The following is a 23,692-nucleotide window of genomic DNA, read 5'->3' on the forward strand; positions in this document are numbered from 1 at the left end:
CAAACACACAGCTTGTCATCACACTCCCACATCCCCCTTTGCAGCCTTCAGTTTATAGAATTAAGAGCCAATCCTTCTAATGGATTGAGATCTCGGAGATCTGTTGGCAGCTTCAACTGGGAGGGAATGTGCTGACCCTGTTGCACAGAATTTTTTGGGAGCCTCATCACTCACTGCTGCTCAATCTGTCTGCCTATCTCTCTCTCACACACACATATGCTCACAAAGATGTACAATAGTGGGTGTGTCTGAACGTTTGTCCCCCCATATAGTGCACACAAAGATCTATGAACACACAATGCCTTTTTAATAAGATAATACAGACGTTGGTGGCTGTATATTGTGATTGATTTGTATTTAAACCCTCTGACATTTTGATGTACTACTGAACATTATGTTCTCTAATCTGATGCATTTAAGATGCTGTAGTTATATTTCATATTTATGATAAGAATAATATCCTGTATGTTTGAAAACATATTCAATATATTCTTGTCAGATATGAAAAATATCTGTATTGAAATTCTAATTATGGGATCAAACAATACCGAGCCCGACATATTCTCCGTGATTAAAACTCCTTTCCTCCTGCCTTCGGCTTCTGTAAATTTATTCTCGACTGCCTGACTCGTATTCTATATCAATGACTGTTGCAAAGCAAGCGGTCCTTCAGGAGACACTGGTGAAGCGATACTACAGCGAACTTACCCCAAATGACCTCAGAGGGGGAAAGTGTAACAGTGAGTAAGCGAGGGGAGAGCGGAAATATCACAAATCACACCGAAACTCCCCCGACGCCAAACATCAGCACTTTTTTTTTCACATGGCCTGCCTTTTTTTTTTCTTTCTTATACATATATATGCGCTCCCTGCGTGAGTTTTGGCAGGATCTGACCCATATGTTCTCAATTACCTCCCTCTGTCCCACATTGTCAGTCTGGTATTTCCTTCATCAGTCCCTCTTGCTCTCTATCTACACTACAGCTTAATTCTTTCTCTTAATAATCTCCTGATTCTTCCTTTGACCACTGGACTATCCATGAATCCCTCTATCTTGCTGCCCTCCCCTCCCCTTCTCCCCTCTCCCTCCCCTTCCCTGGTGGGTTAAAATAAGAAAATCTTTCTCTTTCTGTTTTGTATTTTCCCCTCAAGCTTGCCCAGTGGGATTCTTTCCTGAAGTTCTGGTATTTTCGAAAACTAAAAAGAGAGGAATTTATTAATCCAGCTGCTACGCCATGAAAAAAGATGATTCGTACTTTGTTGGCATGGTGTGCTAATTTGCATAATCAGAGATGCAGTTCAATAGGCAGCATGTAGGCCCTGCTGTCACAGATGTGGGAGCTGGGCGTGGCCTTTATGCTAACATCACAGGAACCATGTTAAGGCACAATAACACCTACGCCGACCCCCACAGAGATATTTCCTTTTAATCATGTTTACAGCAGCCGTGTGAGCTATGTGGGTGTTGGTATATTTAACCTTCATCTTTTACCTCAACCTGACTCAGGAACTCTGCATCACAAATTCTGTTCAAGCTTTTTTTTTTTTTTTTTTTTTTTTTACAACCTGATCATTTTTTGCTGAGATCATCACAGCTCCAAGCCACAGAGCAGCTGACTTGGAGCTCCACATACCCCAAAAATTAAATCACCATCTGATTAAGTCCATTCATGTACAGCTCACTGGAAGTGTCTTTGTTTCGGTGCCCCCGCACTCCTGACCCCGGCTGTGACTTTACTTGTATTTGATCCAGTGTGAAGGCTGAGAAAAGGAAATGCAAGAAGCGCCTGTGTGTGTGATTTTCTTTTTTCTTTTTCTGTCACATTGTGAAGATGTTGTAACAGAAGTGTCACAAGGCTTGTTCACTTGGCCTTGAATGTTCCTACCCAGCCTCTGTGTGACTGACAGTAACTCACATGCTTTATATGGGCACAGAAGAATAGCTGCAGATGCGTTTGAATGCGTGAGTCATGTTTGTTTCCTGTAAAAGCCTGAACTCCCCCGCGTATCGATTTGTACCCACACTGTACCCCCAATTAAACCAGTGAGGTTGATGAGTTTGAAGACTCCCAACGGCAAAGACAAAGGAAAGAGGTGGAGATCCGCGAGAGCTCGTCGGCATGAATAACAAAAGAGACGCAAAAGGGAAAGTAGCCCATGGTGAAAAAGTGAAAGTGTAGTTTGAAATAAAACAAATGACTTGGCCTCAGACAGAAAGATGAGGCTATGAAAAGGGAAATAGAGAGAAGGAGATCTCTCTAATTGGAGTGGATAGACAGCGAGGCGCACTGCTCCCTCCAGACCATTAGAGAGGCCCGGGTGGAGAGGGTTTGTTCCCAGGAGGAGAGAGCTTGTCTTATGCTCAGCCATGGGGAAGAATCTGGCAGGGACTCTGATGAGTGGAGGGAAGCCAGGGGAGAAGATGGGTCCCATTGTCCTGTCTCACTGATGAGCAAGAGGGGATACGGGACACTCCTCACCAGGGGAGAGAAGAAAGTGGATAGTAAAGACAGAACGAGACAGCGGAGGATGAAGCAACAGGGATGAAAGATGGAGGAGAAGACGAGGACACAGACAGGATGAGACGGGGGAAGGGGGGGGGGTGTAGACGTTCTAAAGTTGTAAGAGGAAAAGGAGTCAGGAAGTGAAAGAGAAAGAAGGGAAGAGAAAAAAGTGAGGAGAATGGAAACAGGGTGGGAGGGAGAGCTGTGGATAAGGGGGAGGAAGAAAACAGGAAGAGAGTTATAATGCTGCAGTCGTCTCTGTTTCCTGTGTCCCTCGAGTGGCTTCTCCTGATTGGTTAGTTAGGGCTTGGGGGGGGGGGGGAGAGTCTATATCGTGGCTTATTTTTCTGGAAAGAGACAGTTGTGAATCGAAGGATCCTGCTTTGATAAGGAGAGTTTGAGGGTAACAGAGGACAAGGCGGTGGTCGAGAGATGCAGCACGTCCTGAAAGATGAAATGATAATCACATATTGTGTCATATTTGGGGCAATTCTGACATTTCCAAAAAAGTGAAACTTCAGCTGAATATACAGTCCAGATGGAGCACATTAGCAGAAATTACTTCCTCGTTGCTTTTGAGACTTTTCCTCTTTGATGTAACTTGGTTTTCAAAGCTGATCAATAATCAAGCGGGCCCAATCTGCAAACAGCTGACCACTGCAGGTTGGGGAACAGCTCTCATATTTTGGCGTTAATCCTGATTATTGATTCACTTCCTTTTCTGTCCTAATTCTTCTCCTGCTTGACTATTTCTCTCCATAAAGTCGATGCAGCTTTTGTTACGACTCTTAATCTGCTGTTGGTTTCTTTCCTCGCGTGCTTGCACTCTTTAAGGGTGCTTCTTTAAAACACTTTGAGGTTTGGTGGACGAGTTTGTTTGCACGTTCGAGTGTCTGCTGTTGTTGTAAGCAAAGCAATAAATCTGACTTTTACAGTTCCTGCTACATCATTCAGACTGCACCAAAGAAACCAAGAGCTTCAGCTCCAGCAGTGAATCCTGTTCATCGGAAGAAACGAATCGTTCAGTTAAAGTAATGCAGAAATTCGCTTTAATTTTGACCCACAGACAGAAATAATAATAGAAAGCCAAGTTTTACTCTCGATTTGGCAATACGTGCAGCTTCAGTGTAATGAGCTCCGTATGAATTTCAACTGTTTGGAAGTAAAAGAATCAGATAGGTTGCTGCTCTTCCAAAAAACATTAGCTCATCAGCTCACAACCTTCCAGCCTGATGTGTCAGACGCAGCCTCAAGGGACGAACTCAAGAAACTCTTCATCGACACCACGGGATGTCATTCAATTATTTATGACATTAATATTCCTGTTCCAATTTAATGGTGGATGTTGCAATATTTTTTCATCCAGTGAATTCTCAACGTTTCGGTTATTTGTACTAGTGTCTTTGAAATATTTCGTTGATCTTTAAGGTGATCTTAACTATTCCAGTAGTTTCTCTTTGCTTCTAATTTCTAAATCATTTTTCATTCAATCTTGGTCACAACTTGGTGTTCACATGTTATAGTTACATTATTCAATATGTGTATAAATTTCTCATAAAATAAAATACTTTTTTGCATAAAAATATGTGAGCTACTGAACTATCTATGCCTGTAACCCCAATAACTGCCGTTGTACTGTAGTTCCTGGATTGAAAGTACCGCTGGTTGAGAGTTATGTATTGGGGCACATTAGTTTCTGTTGCAGTTACACTGAGTACAAACTGGGAACTATTCGTTATACAATTCTTTTTTGAAGCTCATGTCTTCCTTCGCTCTTTGTTCCAGGTCGGTGATAAGGTGATGGTGCTCAACCGCTTCGGGCTGTGGCAGGAGGTGGCCGTGGCGCCAGCAAGCCACACCTTCCTCATCCCAGAGGGGATGAGCTTCGAGGAGGCAGCAGCCCTCCCCGTCAACTACATCACCGCCTACATGATGCTGTTTGACTTTGGCAACCTGCGGCCCAACCAGAATGTCCTCGTCCACGCCGCCGCAGGTACGAAGGGAGGAAAGAGTAGAGTGCACACACATAGAAAAGAACAACACAACACCCGTGCGCAGGGGGAGCACACGGTCCTCTGGCTTTCTGTTTTCGGTTGTGAATGGATCCGTGAAAAGTAATTAATTTCATATGATGGTGAGATTTGGTACAAATGGATTAATATTTCATTCACTGTGGCTTTGATTGCTTTTATGTATTCCTCTACAAGTTCAATTATTAATTCCCAACTATTTACATAATATATTGTTTTGAGTTGTTTTTTGATGAAAAAAAATTCTTTGATTCAAGCTTCTTAAGTGGGAATATTTTCTGGTTCCCATAGTCTTTAATGACAATGAACTCAATATATTTTGGTTAAGAAGAAAACAAGTCATTTTACTCTGCTGCCGGTTGATATTTTTGCAAAATGATCAACAGATTAACCGTACATTTTTTGAAGCCCTAAAATAAATGTTGTAATCCTGAAAACTCCACTTAATCGGTTGAACTCTACCAACAGCTGAATTTAGCGTTATAACACCAACCTCTTGAGTTGAGAAATAAATAAAAAAAAATCATTTTTAAATTCTCTGCAAAAAAAACAATACAAAGATACATGACTCATGTTATGGCATCAGGAAACACCCTTGAAGGTTTTCTGTGCTACACGTCTTCCTTCTCTGCACCTCCTGTTTCTGTATTTCTTTTTTCGTATGAATTATGGCAGTTGGAGAAGGTCCACTCTTCATATGAGATATGGCTCGGTGTTTGGCTCTCCGTCGGACTGCATCGAGAGTGGAGCACCTGCCACCTGCAGTGAGGGGTCAAAGGTTCAGAGCGAGTGGGTGGGAGAACGATGGGGACAGAGGGAGTAAAAAGCACCTGCTTTGGGGTGTGATGCAGCGAGCCTCAGAGCATTTGATTTTCTGCTGTATTTACACAACCGGGCCAGCTGGAGAGAACAGGAGAGCATCAGCCAAAAAGAAATTGTTCTCTGCCTCTTTGTCTCTCGCTATCTGCTGGTGCACAGCTCTCACTTTCCCTCCCATCCCCGCTTTCACTGTGCGGAGGGAACCGGAGAGGTATCCCTCTCTACATTTGGGACAGTGTGTGGGTGTCGATGGCTCAGAGGAGTGAGTATATAATGAAACCTGGAGCCTGTTTTCTCTCTGGGTGACAAAAAAAAAACAAAAAAAAAGAGCTTTGGGAGGCTTCAAGCCCAGGTGGATGTCTCCCTTGACGATAACACAGTTACGCTGGAAATGAGTGAATTTGTAGGATTAACATCAAACTGTAGAGCTGAGTGATAGCTGAGAGGCTCATAGTTGTGGGACTGGTGGTCTGCAGAGGAATCCCAAATGTTTGTCGTTCATCATCATATCCTCCGGGCGATGTCACTCACCCCTGTGAACAGCACGTTGCAGGAACCTCAGAGCATGTTCGCTATAGGAGGAATGCTGTGGAAGTGTGGTGTGAGAGGCAACGTTTTCCCTGCCGGTTTGGTCGAGGCGGCGTCTCTGGTTTCTCAGGGCGGGGTGCCAGTCTCGGCTCACCAGCTGTCCGGACATCAGGATTGTAAAAGCACATTGCTGAGGCTCTGACAAAAACATTTGCTGAACAGTCTTGTCTTCTTGCATGTGTAAATAATTATCATACATCATGTTGATAGCAGCAGGGTGTGAGAGATAAGCGCATCCATCTCTGAAAGGAAAAATCTGCCTCTTTTTACATGGATGTCCTGATGGTAAATGTTTCTAATTGAATCAATAAAATTCCTCAGTGCTTGCTGGATTGACCAAGAAATCGTGAGTTTTTCTGCTTGCAGAACTGTGCCTACATGTCCCAGGATGCATTGTACGAGAAGCCTCTAATGTCTATCCCTCAACTCCCCTGTCTCTATTTTTGCAGCACATTCCACAAATGACAGAAAAGAGGGTGATGTTCATTAGGAAACTACTAGTACATATCAAATACTGTAAACGTTAGCAGCTATATGTATTACTTTTCACTCACTTTGTTGGCCTAAACAAAGCGTGATATGCCAAAAAATAGTCCCTCAGTGGCCATCTGCCCTCTCAGCCGTGCTGGTTTTTAGTTGTTTATTGTAGTTTATTGTTAAATTCATTGCTGCAGAATGACCCAGTTTCTGGCATCGAGACGCAGTTTGAGTGAAGGTAGCACCGGTCGCTGTTTGCCGTCGGCAGCTCAGTTTCGAGATGGTCCCTACGGGTCTCTTGCGCTGCTAATGCAGCCACAGCATCGGCCTCCCTCTGCTGCATTTTTTTTGGCTGTTTTTCTCAAATAAATATGGCTGAATATTTGAGATCAGACGCAACACTGTAAAATGTCGCCGTCCGTAACATCCTCTGTGATTGTGGGTTTTTTTCGGCTGCCGTTTTTGCTGTTGGAAATGTAGCTGGTTGCAGTGCGTGTGAAGAGGACGAGGCTTCGTTTCGGCTGCCTAGTTCTTGCAGCCACCAGCTACATCGCTGTGCACCTCAAATGGCGGCGCTGGTGCCAGAAGAACAACAAAGACATTGAGAATTCAATGAGGAATTTATTGCCTTAATTGACTACATTTCTAATCAACGCTGATTGGACGTCCACATAAAAAGTGCAGAATTTTCCTTTCAACATCGTCTCCCTGCATGGTGGGGCTGCACGGCTCACATGCTGCTGGATGCTGAGTGTGTGTGTGTGTGTGTGTGTGTGTGTGTGTGTGTGTGTGTGTGTGTGTGTGTGTGTGTGTGTGTGTGTGTGTGTGTGTGTGTGTGTGTGTGTGTGTGTGTGTGTGGTGGGGTGAGGGAGGAGTCTCACCCTTGAGTCTGTCAACATTTTTTCCTGATGTATTCCGATTAGAGAGATCAAAGGTATCTCCCGTGACGAGGTAAGAGAGAGATGGGAGGTGGGAGGGGGGGGAGCGATAGTGATTGTGTCTGGGCCTATCTGTGCTGTCCTTTCAAGTCTGATACCATGTTAATATTGTGAAGGAAATTGCAGCCAGGGTTGCATACATGCCTTACTAAATTTATTCTGGCACCATATTTTAACATAGCCGACACAAAATAAGTTGCTACTGAAAATAACCATTTGTTGTCCCTCCGTACTGCAGTAACAGAATCTAAAGGTTTGGTTCCCATTCTGTCTTAAAATGAAGCAATGTTTGCTCCTCACGGTCCATCCTCAGATCACATGTTTGAGTTGTGAAAAACTCAAAACTCAACAACCCAGTCTCACATCAAATTGTGTTTTAACTACTTTGGTCCAATGCACAAAACACGTTGGTTACACAATAACGGCGCTAAAATTGTGAAATGTTATTTTTGGACTATTTTTTCCTGTCCATGTGACCGACTAACAAAGCACTGCTGACGTCTTAGACATACGCGCGAGCTACCTTATGTTTAGGCACCAAAACCGCGTGGTTAGATATGGAAAAAGATCATTGTCTTGGCTAAAATAAGTCTGTTACTTCCCCGTACCTCGCGATACTTGCGTCAGGCACCAACTTTCATGAGTTTTTGAAGATGTTAAAGCCGACAAAAAAAAGGCAATTTCTTTTTAAAGAACAATAAGGAACGAGATCGAGAAAAAAAAAAATGTAAACCCTCGCGCGCTGCAAGCCGGCGGCCCTCGGGGGAACGTGCATGCGGACCCTCGCGCGCCAGCATGTCAGGGGAGCCGGCGCAGATCCCTCGGCCCGCTGGATCCCAGATCACACTGCACGCAGATCACACTGCACGCAGATCACACTGCACGCAGATCACTGCACGCAGATCACTGCACGCAGATCACTGCACGCAGATCACTGCACGCAGATCACTGCACGCAGATCACTGCACGCAGATCACTGCACGCAGATCACTGCACGCAGATCACTGCACGCAGATCACTGCACGCAGATCACTGCTTGCAGTTTTAATTCTTTTTTTGTTTCTGCTTCCTATCAGTGATTTCCTAACCCCTTAAGTTATTATCCATCCTTTGTGAGATGCTCTACTTTGAGATTACGCCAGACTAACCCATTGGAAAATCACAAATGTGTCTGTAATGCATTAAATGATGACCACACATTTCACAGTTCAAATTCCAAAATTCCGTCTTTCACTTTAAGCGTTTTTCCAAGGTTTAACCTCCTTTAAACAACTATTTGGAGTCAAAATAGAACTCCTGGTAATACATCAAAATAATGTGAATTCTTTGTATTTCAGTTACGAAACAATAATTAAGTTCTCTGTTACGACTCCACCTGGACCGCAGCTTCGGTGAACACCCTGTTTAACCACACTCAGAATCACATAAGTGGTTAAATGGCTTTACTTCACCTCATTAGACTGTCTGAAGACCGACGATTACGAGGATAAGTCGTGTATCCAACTAAACAGCAGTGATGTCGTGAGCCAGACATGCCTGCGTAACGCTGCATTCCTGCTGCATCAGTTTATGTTGAGCAAAGATAAAATAGCGAGCTTTTACATGAGATTAACTGGGTCTATTTGCACGGCAGTGGAACAGACAGTGATTCGTTTTTCACCCCTAGTCACAGGGTATGGTGGTAATTATGATTTAAACTAGCATTTGTTTTTTTTTTTGTTTTTTAATGAAGACTTTAATGAACAGCTTTTAGTTATAACTGATGAGTCATTTTCTTCTTTTTCAGTCATAAATCTTTTCATAAGTCTGTCTTTTTAGCAAATGCCTCGGGGGGGTTCATCTGCTGCTGACCTCTGTCATGGCTGACCTGTTTATTCTCATAATACGAACTTAATCCACTTTATTTAATCGCTTGTGGAAAATAATCAGACTCCTTTCAATTACTTTTAGATTTCTGTCTCCCCGAAGCCCCCGGACCTCGCAGTGAAACAGATACCTCGTTCTAAATTGATTAGAAAATGTAATGATGAGCCAATGATATCACCTTCAGCGCCTTCAAAAGAGAAAGTCAACTTAGTTTTCTAGCCTTACGACATGAACAACACCCTTTATGAACCTTAATTTGAAGAACATCCACTAATGAATCTGCGCCGGCGAGTTCAGGCTACCCCGCTCTGCATCATGTGACATGTCTCGTACTCCCATCATCGTCGAATATACGCAACCACCCAATTTGGAGCACTATTTAAGCTGCATACATTTCCCATCTCAACAAAACTGCGTCAGCGCTGCCACATGTTTCTACTGCCCCTCCACCACCCGGGCCTTAAGATATCTGCTCATCATTCCCCAACATCTCTCTGTGGTCACATCTGCAGGGAATGAGTAAGCCGGTGATGCCAAATAAGCATTTCAAACATGAGTTGTCTGACTGAAATATCCTTCAATAAAGTAAAAAAAGAAAGGGGAAACTTGGAGAGTGACAAAAGAGTGATTCCTCTTCCTGGTTTGACAACCAGGAAAAAGCTGCTTTATGTGCCGAGCGAACAGAAGTGGCACTTGCGGATTTACAATATGGAGCCACAGTTACAACTTTAAGTTAATACAAAAAACACGATATATAACATTACGTTATACATTTCGGTGCTTTAGAGTTAGAAAAGAAGATCTGCGCAGTAAAAAATGAAAATACAGCAGCAGCTAGATAAGTTGGTTTAATGTAGATAATCAGCAGAGAATCCAGGAAGTTTCTGGTCCCTGCCAAGAAATAGTCTGGCACGCAACCCCCGAACAGATGAAACAAAACTCATGCAAAGTGTGAGCTTTAAAGGTTTTGCTCGATGGATTTTTGTTTTGTTTTGTTGTGTTTCCAGATTTTATTCGAAGCTGACCGGCTGTCGGTTCAGACACAGGCGCGCTGTCAGTCTTCCTCTTGAACACATGCAAAAGAAGAGAAACTAACGACAGAAACAAGAACAGAACTCGGCATCTGACTACATCGAATACACGGCGATGATGCGCTTTATTGGTCTCGCTGATGTAAAACGTCAACGACAGCTCCACGTGGCCAACAACCTGTTGAACCGTTGACGAAGGGATGATGGGTAGTCACTCGCTCGCCTTTCTGCCTCTCCATTGTTCCCCGTTTCCAGGTAACGTCACATCAAGACCAAGAGGCTCACTTCCTCCAAAGTAGGGTGACCTTTACCCGTCAGGGTCAGGTGGTGAAGAACGGTCTGACTGCTGTTTTAGACTCTAACCAGTCAGTCGTGCCTCGACATGTGTACAAACTGTGGTGAGCAGTCCTCAGCTGCCTCTCTCGTGGGTCCGCTCCTGTCCTCTCTCTCCAAACAATAGCTCGTTGTATTTCCTCCCTTCGTGCCTCTCGTTTCTCCACCGCACCGCACATCTGCATCCTCCGTTGTCCTCCTCCCCCTCCGGCCCTCCGTAACCTCCGCTCCCTCCGCATGACCTCGCTACATCCGCGCTCTCGTCCTCGTCATCGGGAGGGGGCGTGTGCACGTTTTCTCTTTTGTTTCTCCCAGAGGGTTTGGGTGTGTGTGTGTGTGTGTGTGTGTGTGTGTGTGTGTGTGTGTGTGTGTGTGTGTGTGTGTGTGTGTGTGTGTGTGTGTGTGTGTGTGTGTGTGGAGGGGGCAGGGGGGTGGGGGGGTTCACTGACATTTTGGATGCATCTCGTGGGTCTTCCACTGTGCCCGGCCAACTGCCTTTCCTCTGACCTCTCCCTGAACCGGTCCTAGTGTTTATGAACCCTTGCCAGTCGTCCCACCCCCCCACCCCCGCCCTCCACCACCACACCCATACATCACATTCCTGCATACATATGGGGCTCCGCCGCTTCCAATGATGACGTCTAAGATCTGTTTTATTTATGAGCTTTCGAGTGACTGAGGCCCGGCAGTAAGTGTCACGCATTGTGTTGCAGATGGGGAAGGATTAATATGAATTAGGTGGTGCTGTGTGTGTGTGTGTGTGTGTGTGTGTGTGTGTGTGTGTGTGTGTGTGTGTGTGTGTGTGTGTGTGTGTGTGTGTGTGTCATCCATTTCTTTCTGGTGATTTTTTTGTTTCAGGGCTTTGAGACCCCGGCATGTCAACACTTTTTTATGACATTTTTGGCACCGGACCCGCCCGGATTCCAACTGGATCTTCCCCAAACTGTACAGAGTACCTGACAGCCCTGCGAGGGGCTCTGGTCTACCGAGCGACACATGCTATCAATCATCTCCTCTCATAAAGCTCCAGTGTTTGAGGTTTTGCGTGTTAGATTTAATTTTTGTCCCACCAACTCATTACGGTGGCTTTACTTCTCGCAGCTGCCGATTTCTGCAGTGTCTGAGAGTAAAATAGAGTTACACCAGGTTACATCGAGGATTAACTCCCAGGACTCGAAGTGAGAGGCTTCCAGCTGCTGCATGCGGGTGAAATACAACCTTTCGAGTGAAGGGTGACAGCAGTCACAGCTGAGGAGTTAATTCCTTGTTAGTTGTAATCCGCGGAGCCGAGCCGCTGGTTCTGGGAGTCATGTTTTTACTGTTTGAAAGTTTCCTTTTAATCCTCAGTTTTTCAATATTTCAGCATCAAAATGAGACACTCTCCAGGGTAATTTAATAAGACAGTACCATAGATTTATGTTTTGGGCATTAGTTTTAATTGTTTTATCTTCGTTTCTTATAAATCCATTTTTTCAGGATGCTTTGAGCTGAAAAAAGAAAAACGCCACAGTTCATCCAAAATTTGAGCGCTGAATAATTCAATCCACTGAGTTTTACTTCGACTTACTTTTGCCCGTATGAACGACAAAATATGTGACGGGATGTTTCTTGACCTTTTTATTCTCTCAGGCTTTTCCCTTCAACTTTATTTTCCTGTGACTTTTAAAGAAAGTACACAGTTGTCATAGTTTGTGCTGCTTGAGCTGATTCTCTCTACAGAACATGGAAAGGATTTTAATTTGTAGAACTTGGATGTACAAAATAATTCGCCGTGTTTGTTCGGGATGTTGATGACTTGAAACGTATGTGCGACGGTCTGAAGAAAAGAGTCGTGTAAATGTACTCTAAATGCTTTACAGCGAGCGGAACAGGTGGCTGGATCTCTTGGGTTTGATGAACGAGAGCCCCATCCTGGTGTAGAGCTTCATGACTGCTGTCAAACCTGCAGGCATGGCCTCGGGGCGTATGAGCGCAGAGTTGATTGCAGCTGGGATCGAAAGAATGACAAGCCACGAAAAATGTTTTGGCGGTCGGATGATTGCGGAAAACATTCCTATTTCTGTGTTTCTGTGTTTCTGTGTTTCTCCCAGGACTCCCTCAGAGATTATTGCTTTCATTCATTATTTACCAGCTAACAAAGTCGATCGCTGTTTAAGTATTAGCTCGTGTGTACTTACATCTCGCGCTTTAAGAGATCTGCTGTTCCTGGAAGACATGATAGAAGCCTTGAAAATGATTTCCTCTCCCTTCTCCTCTCCTTCCAGTCTGTCTGCTCTGGAGGTCTTACCCTAGTTTGGAGAATGTTAATTCACTCTGACCACTGAGCGGGAGTCTGAGGCCGCGCGGTTGAACCGTCTCTGCGTTCCCCGGGCCCGGCGTTGCCGGCGGCAGATCAGCTGCACTGATAGGAGAGGGAAACCAGGGCAACCTCCAACCTAACCCGCCAATCACATCGCTCGCTCACGCTCTCGTTGCTGCAGCCGTTGACAAATGACCCCATCTTCACCCCCGCCTCCCCAACCACCACGTACAGTCACAGGTGTATGTGAAACCTCTGTCAGGACACCTGTTAGTGTGTGTGTGTGTGTGTGTGTGTGTGTGTGTGTGTGTGTGTGTGTGTGTGTGTGTGTGTGTGTGTGTGTGTGTGTGTGTGTGTGTGTGTGTGTGTGTGTGTGTGTGTGTGTGTGTGGCATAACAGGATGAGTGTGCAGCAGCTTGTGTTTCCTTCTGCAACCAGGTTTACGGCAGGAAAGAGAGTGGCTTTTGTTAGAAATATATGCCACGTCTGTACATGCAGATGCATCATTTTCTGTGTGCAGTGTGAGAATACTCAGAAAATAACAGAGACCACTTCACACAAGGAGATTGTTTTTAATTTCACTCACCCAGTAACTAAAAAATGGGTTTCCTCTGTGCAGAGAGAGCATATTAAACTGCTCTCCAAGCTCACAATGTGTGCACTCACACACGCACACACACACACACACACACACACACACACACACACACACACACACACACACACACACACACACACACACACACACACACACACACACACACACACACAGGCATCCCAAAAAAAAACCTCACCAAGGTTACATAATGCAGTGTAATATCTCAAGAGCACACATTCACAAACAGCCAACCACAGCTCCAGTCGCCGTTACAGGACTCACATCTGAGCTGTTATAGAGTTGTAACGAGGAGCAATAAAATATTCATTTATTTGGTTAAAGCATGTTGAGGTTGTAACGCTGCCACGGGTAAAAAAAAATATATATATATATATATATTTTTTTTTTTTTAAAGTGATGCCTGGGTCCATGTTTGTATTTCATTCTTCGTCAGCCACACTATAATCATAGGTTTGGACAGACACCAGTCCTTGAGGAAATGTACAAAATAAATGCAGAAGAAATCACAGAAAAAAAATAACAACGCGGAGCTCAGAGACATGGGACCAGTCGTCTTCTGGTGTCGACAGCAACCATATGGTCACCATCCGTCCCCCGGCTAACACCTGAGATCATACAGTTGAGTAATGCTCCGGTGTGAGATCATCTTTACTCAGGCAAGAAACACACGCTGCTGATAAGGACGTAACTTTAAAGACGATTCAGAGATGTATTATTAAAGACGAGGCTGATACGGTATCCATCCTGTTCTCAGTTTTTGTTTATAGAAATCTGTAAAACATTTCTGATGTTCCCACCCGGCCCTGCTGTTGAACTCTGGGTGTGGAGCAATAATAGTGGCCTCAGTGTCAAGTCTGGATTCCTCTGTGTTTTGGGGAAAAATTCCTTCTTCGCTCCTAACAGTCATGTTACGGCAGCCAAGTGCAATTTGTGCCAAGATGCGAGAATGTAAGGATTCAGGGAAAGACAAAAACCCTCCTGTGTATCCAGCTTCCTCAGAGAGCGAGAGAGAGAGAGAGGAAAACAACGTAGATAGGTGGATGCTTTTTGACAATTCCCTAATTTCTAAGTGTAAACAATTCAACTGAATCTCAGGGAGAACAAATGCAATTAGCTGCAAGAATTCGCATAATTTGCTTTCTCTCCCCTGAGTAATGGATGAGTGTCTGTGGCTCGTCGTAAATCACACTCAGGAAATCAGGGAAAGACAAAAACAAAAGCAATAAAGGGTTAATATTTTAATCTTTGCATATTTGTAAAGATTAGCGGCTCTTCTTTGTGATGTGTATATGTGTGTGTGTGTGTGTGTGTGTGTGTGTGTGTGTGTGTGTGTGTGTGTGTGTGTGTGTGTGTGTGGGGGGTTCTTAGCACAGCTTAGCAGTCTTATGATGGGAGATCAGGAGTTTGTTCTCATGGGATTCAGAAACAAGTACCGTCTTCCTCTCTGGCCTCATTATCACTTTGAATAAAAACACTTTTTTTTTTTTTTTTTCCCCACCCAAAGAGTTCTATCTAATAATATAAAATAAGTAACTCTCTGCAAATAATATCTTACAATAAGATTATCGATTGATTCCTGCAGCTGTTTTCTTCAAAGCTGCACAACAGAAGGGGGAATTACTGAGTTTGTGGCAGCAGCGCTAGTTAAATATTAATATATGAGTACTGTAAGTATGTGGGATTAATGGATGCATCTTCCCGCTGAACACTATCTAACACCTGCATGTGAGGGTTGCTACTGCGTGACTGTGCCATTTAGTAAGAGCAGCTCTTAAACCTCCCACTCAGACAATGCATGTTTAACACCTTTTCACTCGGTTCCCATCCACCTCGCATGAACTGCTGCTCGTGTAAAACTCATGTGTCAAAAGTAAAGAGACACACATTTGCTTGTAGTGTTTGCAGGATGCATATATTACATTGAAAATAAAAAATGCTGACAGGTAGCTTCCTGTGCAATGTTTGACGGTTACGCAGAGCTGGACATGACCCGGGCTGTCAATTTATGACAAACTTGTTATTGCCATTAAATGACTCTTACATGCCCGAAGGGAAAGCAGTCAATGAAACAAAATGGCTCCCTTTGCTCAGTCATCGCTGGCAATTTGGCCGAGGTTTCCTTGGCAACACAAACTTGGTTTCTTGCTGAGGACAAGGAGAGATGGTGCTGTTGTAACGCAGCCGCGACAGCGCTCACATCCAACAGCAACGGCCTTGATTTTGTTTTCTCATCGTTTCCACCCTCGGTGTGTAAACAGGCGGGATTCGAGTGGTCGATTCATCTCACACGGACTCAAACTCTCACAACAGAAATTATTTCTGGTCTTTGCGCTGAAATTAAGGTTTGTAAAGGGGTCGCATTGAAATGATTTGGGCTCTTTCTTTAGTGTAATTACATCTGTGTCTCACTTAAATCACAGAAATAAAAGAACTTTTTTTTTTTTTTTTAATGTATCCCCATGCAGAGATAGTCTGGTTAGAGATCATTTCTAATCTAATCATTAGATCTTAGTTAATTTTTTTTGGCAAGTGTCACTGCTGTGTTTATCTGACAGAGCAGACTCAGAGACAAACTGCCAGGATGAAAGTGTGCTGGTTCACAGGATCAGAATCAGTTTTTGTCTTTAAATGAAGGGACCAACGGTGCGTTTGTGTCATCTCATGCACAACATTGTCTCTTTGCAACAGATACAAAGATGATCAATCCAACTTAATATCGATAGCAACCTGTTGCAAAACATGTCTCCTGTGTGTGTTTGTTCCCGGTATATAAAGATAATTAATGAAAAAAAAAAATCATCCTATTTCGTTATTCTTGCACAAGTCTAATCGCGGCCTTCTCGTGCGAGTTCCTCTCTTCCTGTCTTTGTGACTATCTGACTGAATGTTTGGGTTTAGGTGGCTTTGCACGCAAGCAAATCCTTCATGTGCTCAAAAGCTGTCCAGCGATCTGTCAACCCAGCTGTGCCATTAAAAATTGACTTTTTTTTTTTTTTTTTTTTTTTTTTTAAATGCACGTGCTGCTTTTGTGTTGCTTGATTCTGCCGTATCAGATAAGATGTACTCTTTTACTCGGTCGAGCATGAATGACCTTTATGGATGCTTTTCAGTTCAAGTCCTCAAGTCAGCCTCCATTTCAAACAAACCACTGCTTATCAGTAACCTATTACTCCTTGTGCTGGCTGCCTTTGCAAACATTGGCTGAGGCATTTGCCACAACCATGTACACACATGAAAAAAAATAAACAGCGAACAAAAACACAGATATCCGAAACATTTACTTTGTCTTTAAAGTCTTGGACGATGCAGCACGTTTTGGTTTTCAACTGGCATGCTCACAAGGAGCTGTGTTTATGTCATTTGCGATAGAATATCATCCAGCTCTCCTTTCCTAACAAAAACACATAGTTCAGCTACATTTTCTTTGTCCCGTGGAATTTTCGGCAGGTTGTCTTGAATAAAAGAATTTGACGTGTCACTCGAGCAACAATGGCGACTTTCTCCAGAGTTCGACGTGTGTTTGTGCATCTGTGTGTGTTCTCCGCAGGCCAACTGGAGTAATGTGATTATGTTTAATGCACTGCATACATACCCCTGAGCAAAACATATCCACCCTGTTATTGACTTGCTTGTTTGGGACAATAAATAATGAAAATCACATTTACCTGCCGTAGAAACATACGTGTAGAGTGGGATTTCTTTAGTGCTTCTGGTAAGCTGCGTTTCGCGTCGCCTTTGAACAATCGTAGTCATTTCCGATGCTGCACTAGATTTCATGAAAACATCTACACGATGACCCTTCTCGTCCTCCTTCAGGTGGTGTGGGCATTGCGGCCACTCAGCTGTGCAAGACGGTGAAGGATGTGACCGTGTTCGGCACCGCATCGGCCAGCAAACACGAGACCATCAGCGAGGGCGGGGTCACGCACGCCATCGACTATCGCACCAAGGACTATGTGGAGGAAGTCCGCAAGATCAGTCCGAAAGGTGAGAAAATCAGCCATCTGCACTGATGAAGCATCTAAATTTGGAATCTGCATGAACAGGGATTGTAAATAGTATTAAATAAATGGCCCCACAATTGTTGTAATGTTTTCTAGTAATGGGCACGTTCTCCAGTCGGATTGTTTCGTCAAGACAAATAGTCCAGATCGTTGTATTCCCGCTGGCACAAAGCAATACTGTGTGGCTGAGCCTTTGTTGATGAGTGTTGAACAAACTGCAGACAGTGATACATTTTCATACACTTTTGTTTTTCCTCGGCAGAGCTGGCTGCTATGTCCACTAGACTGACAGCAAACTCATTTCAGCGACCATTTGGATCCTCTGTGCCACCAATCACGCAGCCACACAGTATTATGTAGATGAACTCACTAAGAGGGGCACAAAAAACCCCCAAAAAAAACCAACGTCCGGCTCCTGTTGCTCCTCTCGCCTGCTGGCGAACTTCCTAGAAGGACGGAGACTGTTCTGCCGGAGGCTCATTTCATCGTCCCCCCCGCTCCGACCCGTCTCTGTTCCTCTGTAGCATGGAGCGAGACAGATAGACATCACAGAGACAGATAGGACGAGAGCGAGAGCTGACACTTTAGACAGAATGTATCTAATTAGAAGCCCGGATCAATGCGCGGCCCCGCTCGCTACCTTTTCGCTCCGTCTTTGGCTCTCTGTCAATTCGCCTGTGCCGCGGTCGAGGCAGAGTCCCGCTGCGAGCCTCCCACAATCAATAGAACCGGGGTTTAACGGAGCGAGGAGGGGCAGCCCAATTTGAGGAGTCCCCTCTGGCGTGCAGGAGCATCATTAAGCCTTGAGCCTACACGGACATTAATAAGCCACAAAAGAAAACCTTGGTCGTTAGGTTGCCGTGCCTCACCATCTGTTCAGAGGTGGGGTTGTTATTCCGTCCACTCAAGGAATGGAATGAACAGTGACGGAGAGACATTTCATCCCTCTTCATCTTATCAGTGGAAAAAAAGATAAAACAAGTAGGGTCTCAGAGCACCTCCTCCTACTCTCCTCTCTTGGAATACGTCTTGGTGTAAACATGACACAACTTGGCTCCGCTCACTACTCCAAGTGAACTCTGGCATGCAGAGGGGGGGCTGCCGAAGAGACTTGGCAGGCGGCTGTCTCTGAATTCACACTCAGCGATAACTGTCCCCTTCTTCTTCTCTCTTCTGCTGCAGGGCTGGACATAATACTGGACCCTCTCGGAGGGTCAGACACCCATAAGGCCTACAACCTGCTGAAGCCTATGGGGAAACTTATTACCTATGGTAAGTAATAAAAAATAAAAAGGCCCATTACCTTGAGAGTCAATCGGTAGTTTGCTAGTGGCAGATCTGTATGAATGTTTAGTGATGCGAAACAGCCATCCATGTGTTTGTTTGGAAAATGGGAAAATGAGAGAACAAATTTGGTTAAACCTGGGAGAAGGCTCGCCAATATTTCAATTTACTACAGTTTTCCACACAAAATAAGATTCGGAGTCAATCTTCTGTGCCAAAATCACACATAAAATTTCACAAGCGAACCTCTTATAATTAAATAAACAAAGTCTTGCCATGCAGCACATTCCCCCTTGGTTGTATTAAACTCTTCAACCAAGCATCACCTGATTTTCAGTTTTTTTTTAATTTACCAGAATTTCTTTCCTTGATGCCTAAAACCCAGTGTGGTTTATTAAGCTTGTTGGCGGGCCAGTGTTGTACCTGCCCAAGTGAGCAGCGTTTGGCAGACATGCCCATCAACATATTCCTGACTGGAACGCGTCAGCTACATATCAGGGCCCTTTCAAATCCAAAAATTTGCAGATATAGGATTTGAAACTTGCAACTGCTTGCAATTTGCCAGTCAACAGTCTGAAATCTGCCTGTTTGCACCAAAGCAACGAGACAAGATGGTGTAACATCTTCTGAGCAATGGTTGCCAGTACCTTAGTTTTAATTGTCGGCTTTTCAGGCTGTTTCGTCGTTGTAGTAGCTCAAAACGTCAATATGGACAATGATGATGATGTACTTACAACATTATTCAAAGTGATGAAACAGCAGAAACATGTAACAAAAATGTTGGAGCAGCTCATTGGTGCTGCCGTGGGATACCCAGAAGGCTAAATGCTAATTTATGTCATGAACTTGAGACGGGCGAGATCTGTTTTGACGGTTTCTCCCATCTTTTTCCAGAGCAGCTCCATAATAAGCCAAAAATAACCACTAACTATCATGCCTTACCTTCCAAAACTGCCCACTTGTGACTAGAAGCTGAGTCGCAGGCGATAGATTCAGCTGGTTGAAGTCGAGCTGAGACGGATCAGTTCACGCTGCTGCAACTTTTCCTGCAACGCTCTAAAACAGTTTTATCTCCTCACGAATCTTTGGTCAGAGCTGCGTTTGAGTGTCACTTTACACCTTCGTGATTTTTGAACGTTTCTCCAATTACTGCAGAATATCACTGCAATTTGGATTATTGTTTTTTTTTTGAATAGCAAAAAAAAAAAAATCATTTTCAACTACTCGTTTTAAAAAATCTGGGAGACAGCTCGTAAATGAACACGGCAGACATCATGAAGTTAGTTGTGGGTTTCACACTCGCTGCAGAGTGAAGCGGCTCTCTGGTGGGCAGTGTGGCCTCTCTGCGGAGGTCCGTGTCCTCGCTGCGCTGCGGCTCATCCGTGGGAAGCCCTTTACGCTCGCTCTGTTGCGATGCCAATCTGGAAGCAGCATACATGCGGTGGGCGGGGTTCGGCATCCGCGGAGAACAGGGCCTTGCCTTTTACATGTGGCTTAGAAACCTACTACCCAGCATGGTGCCCTCCACCCTCGCCCATTCACCCTCTCTCACCCCTACAGAACCCCCCCCCCTCCCCTCCCTCCCTCCTCTTCCCCACCAGCTCCACCCCACCCTCCCTGGTCCCTCTGTGCCGGGGCTGCTTCTCTTCCAGCTTATCAGAAATATGCGTGGTGGAACAATGGGGCGTTCTATCCGCACGAAACCTGGAATGTGTCTGAATGTAGCCGGCCGGGTCCCTCTCCTCTCTCAGAGCCCGCTTTGTGTTCCCTGCCCCCCCCCCCCCCCTCCCCCAAGAGAGGGACGGAGGCAGGAAGAGAATAGACGGAGGGGGATAGGAAGGGGATGTGGTGTCAGTGACAGCGGAGATGGACAGAGGGGTTTTTAGGGTGGAAGGTGGAGGTGGAACAAACAAACAAACCAGAACAAACAAGTCGAGCCACTTGACAAAATAATGTTAATAATTGTCTTGAAATTGGATATGACATCTTTCAAATAGCTTGTTTTTGATGCGAGCAGGAAAGACTATGGCCGACCCCTCCCTCTCAGCCCGGACATAAACTTTTTCAACCCTTCCCCTCCGGTAAGATGCTGAGGTCTATCTCAGTCAATACATCACGCCACGAGAACATTTTCTTCCTGACAGCAGCTGGTCTCATCAATCAAGCTCCGGGACCCCCCCTGATGTCGACTCTATCCCACTTATTGACACTGAGAGTGTGTGAAATCTATAATCTCATGTTGTACATCTGTGAAATCAACACATCTGACACGGTGCATTACATTAACACACTTAATTAGTATTCTGTTTTATTACATTTACATTAAACATACTGTTTATACTGTGCTCATATTTGTGTACTTACTTCATTCTTTATCTTGAAATTTAATTCATATACCACTTGTCTTTCATGTTATTTGAATTTTATCTTCATTTTTTTTTCTCCTACTTTTTATTTACTGATTGTTTTGCACCCGTGACATCAAGACAAATTCCTTTTATTTGAAATTTACTCGGCTATAAATCTGATTCAGATTTTTTTTTTTTTTTCTGCTGGGAGACTTTGAGAAACATCAGTGGATTCATTGTCCACTGGGATTCAAACTCTTATGCGCCCTTTTCACTTTCCTCCTCTGTCAGGTGCGGCCAACATGCTGGCGGGCCAGAAGAAGAACCTGCTCGCCGTGGCCAAGAACTGGTACCACCAGTTCTCCATCCACACGCTCAGCCTGATCCAGGGGAACAAGTCGGTGTGCGGCTTCCACCTGGGGTACCTGGACGGGGAGACGGAGCTCATCACCCAGGCCATGGACACCATCCTGGCTCTCTACAAGCAGGGCAAAGTCAAACCCCGCATTGACTCCACCTGGCATCTTGAGCAGGTTCGTGTCTCTCCGTTAATTATCGTTTCTTTAATGTGTGGATTATGTCTGGGTCGATCACAGTCTCTGTTCTTTCGTAACATTCATCATAAGTCGAGCTGAAATATTGTTTGCATAATAATGTTGCTACACTGTTTTTCCAAAGGCAACCAGCTTTAAAGTGCTTAGTTCAACCACAAACACACATATTCATCTCTTATATCTCTTACTATACAGCAATATATCACTATAATAATAAAACATATACGGATAGAAGAGGATATGCTTATCATCCACCTTATTTACAAGTGGCATGACTAGTTTTACAGGCGTAATTAATGAAAACCTTTTTTTATTATTTTTTTTTTTAATTTTTAATTTTTTATCCTTTATCTGTACTGCACTTATTTTTCTTTTAATGTCATTTCTGGCTGAATCCGAACTCTAACAGCATCTGTATTTGGATTTAAGATCCATTTTCCCTGGTTGTTAGTATGATTGAATCCAGCCCTGTCCATCTCAGCCTGAATGAACAGATGATTCACTGTGACACAAGTGCATTCATACCTGAATTACATGCATTTCTTCGGGCCATGTGCTCACAAAGTGAATACCAGGTGGGTCTGTGTCTGTGTATGTGTTTGCCAATGTGATCTGCAGGAGACGGGTGTGGCCCTGATTCAATAAGGCTCGCATTCAACAGGCGAAGTTTTGTCCACAAGAAGCACTGTGTCACTTCCAGCATAACTCACTCGGCCAGACAGACTCAGATTGTTGCTGACAAAAATCAACACTGCTAACAGACATGAATAGAGAGGGGTGTGAAAAACACAGATAGAAAAAGAGGAGAGTCAGAGGCTGACATCTTCTGTTGTCCGAGTCAGAGCTGGTCAGTATTTTGGCGGCGTGACTGCAGCCAGAGAGAAACACCCGCTGTCTTTCTCCGCCATCTGACGCTCTTTATCTGCCTCTCCATCTGTCCGCTCTTTATATCAGATTCTTTTTCTCTGTCTATAGGTTATTGAGTCCCTCTCTCCGTCTCTCTCTATCTCGCTGTATTCTCTCCGTCTCCCCTCCTCGCAGTGTATCTTTTTTTTTTTTTTTTTTTTTTTTTTTTGCTCTTCCTCTCTTGTTGCTATGGTGACATCCTTTAGTCAGTGTGCGCGTCTGTCTCAGGGAGGGGCCCTGATGTATGAGAAAGAAAAATGGAAGGAGTGTGGAAGCACAGAGGAGAGAAGAAGGCACATCGGAGCGGCTCATCGAGTAAAGTTTTTTGGTTTGACGCCTGCGAACACACGATGCCGCTGCTTGTTGTTGCATCAAAGACAAAAAAAACAAAAAAAAAGCTGTCGGGCAATCAAATAGTTGATCGATTATTATGACCCGAGTACAAATGCCACGCCTTGACCCCATTCATCACAACCCTTCCCCCACTGTCCCTCTTTATTTATTTTTTTCTCCAACGAATGGATAAACATGCTTGAACAATACATGGAAATTAGCACCTCTGTTTTCTCTCTGCTGGTTTCTCGTGATTCATTATCTACATCTGCACTGATACCCACGAGGATAACGGTCATGTCAGTCGCCACAAATAGCGCTCGCTTTCGTCCAAGGAGGCTGTCAGAGCTCAGAGAGAGTGATGGGGGGGGGGATGGATGGATTCGTCACTCACGCTCACTGGGACTTCTTTCATTCACGTTGAAGATGATTCTTATAATTCCTGGACCCCCCCCCCCCCACCACCACCACCTTACATGTTCTTCATCTGAGGAATACCAGTTGGTCCCCTCCTCTCCTCTCCTCTCCCTCCTCTCCTCTCCTCTCCTCTCCCTCCCTCCCTCCCTCCCTCCACTTCCAACTCCCACACTCCCCCTCTCTCTCTTTCCCCATGTGTCTGAGTCGTCAGGGCCACGTTTCAGCCGGGCTTTACGTTGCTAGGAGATGGCCCTGTTGCCGTGGTATTGGTCGTTAGATGGTCTGCCTGCCTCGCACAAATACGGGGGGATTGGAGAGAGGAGGGAGGGACGGAGGGAGGGA

At 44.6% G+C, this 23,692-nt stretch overlaps 2 protein-coding genes across 3 annotated transcripts in view; one reads left to right on the forward strand and one right to left on the reverse strand.

Moving 5' to 3' along the window:
- The window catches only part of rprml (reprimo-like), a 245,653-nt gene that overhangs the window by 139,925 nt on the left and 82,036 nt on the right, over window positions 1-23,692 (reverse strand). The gene's annotated exons all lie outside the window — the stretch shown is intronic.
- Window positions 1-23,692, forward strand: part of vat1 (vesicle amine transport 1) — a 33,942-nt gene that overhangs the window by 2,526 nt on the left and 7,724 nt on the right. Inside the window, exons 2-5 of the mRNA XM_069709133.1 lie at window positions 4,290-4,497; window positions 17,321-17,491; window positions 18,691-18,780; window positions 21,432-21,673. Of these exons, the coding sequence (XP_069565234.1) occupies window positions 4,290-4,497; window positions 17,321-17,491; window positions 18,691-18,780; window positions 21,432-21,673 (711 nt within the window). The remainder of the gene's footprint in view (window positions 1-4,289; window positions 4,498-17,320; window positions 17,492-18,690; window positions 18,781-21,431; window positions 21,674-23,692) is intronic.

Source organism: Brachyistius frenatus, unplaced genomic scaffold, assembly GCF_029030835.1.
Source record: "Brachyistius frenatus isolate BFR_SWC_R1_liver_20210118 unplaced genomic scaffold, ASM2903083v1 Contig_80, whole genome shotgun sequence".
Classification (NCBI taxonomy): domain Eukaryota; kingdom Metazoa; phylum Chordata; class Actinopteri; family Embiotocidae; genus Brachyistius; species Brachyistius frenatus.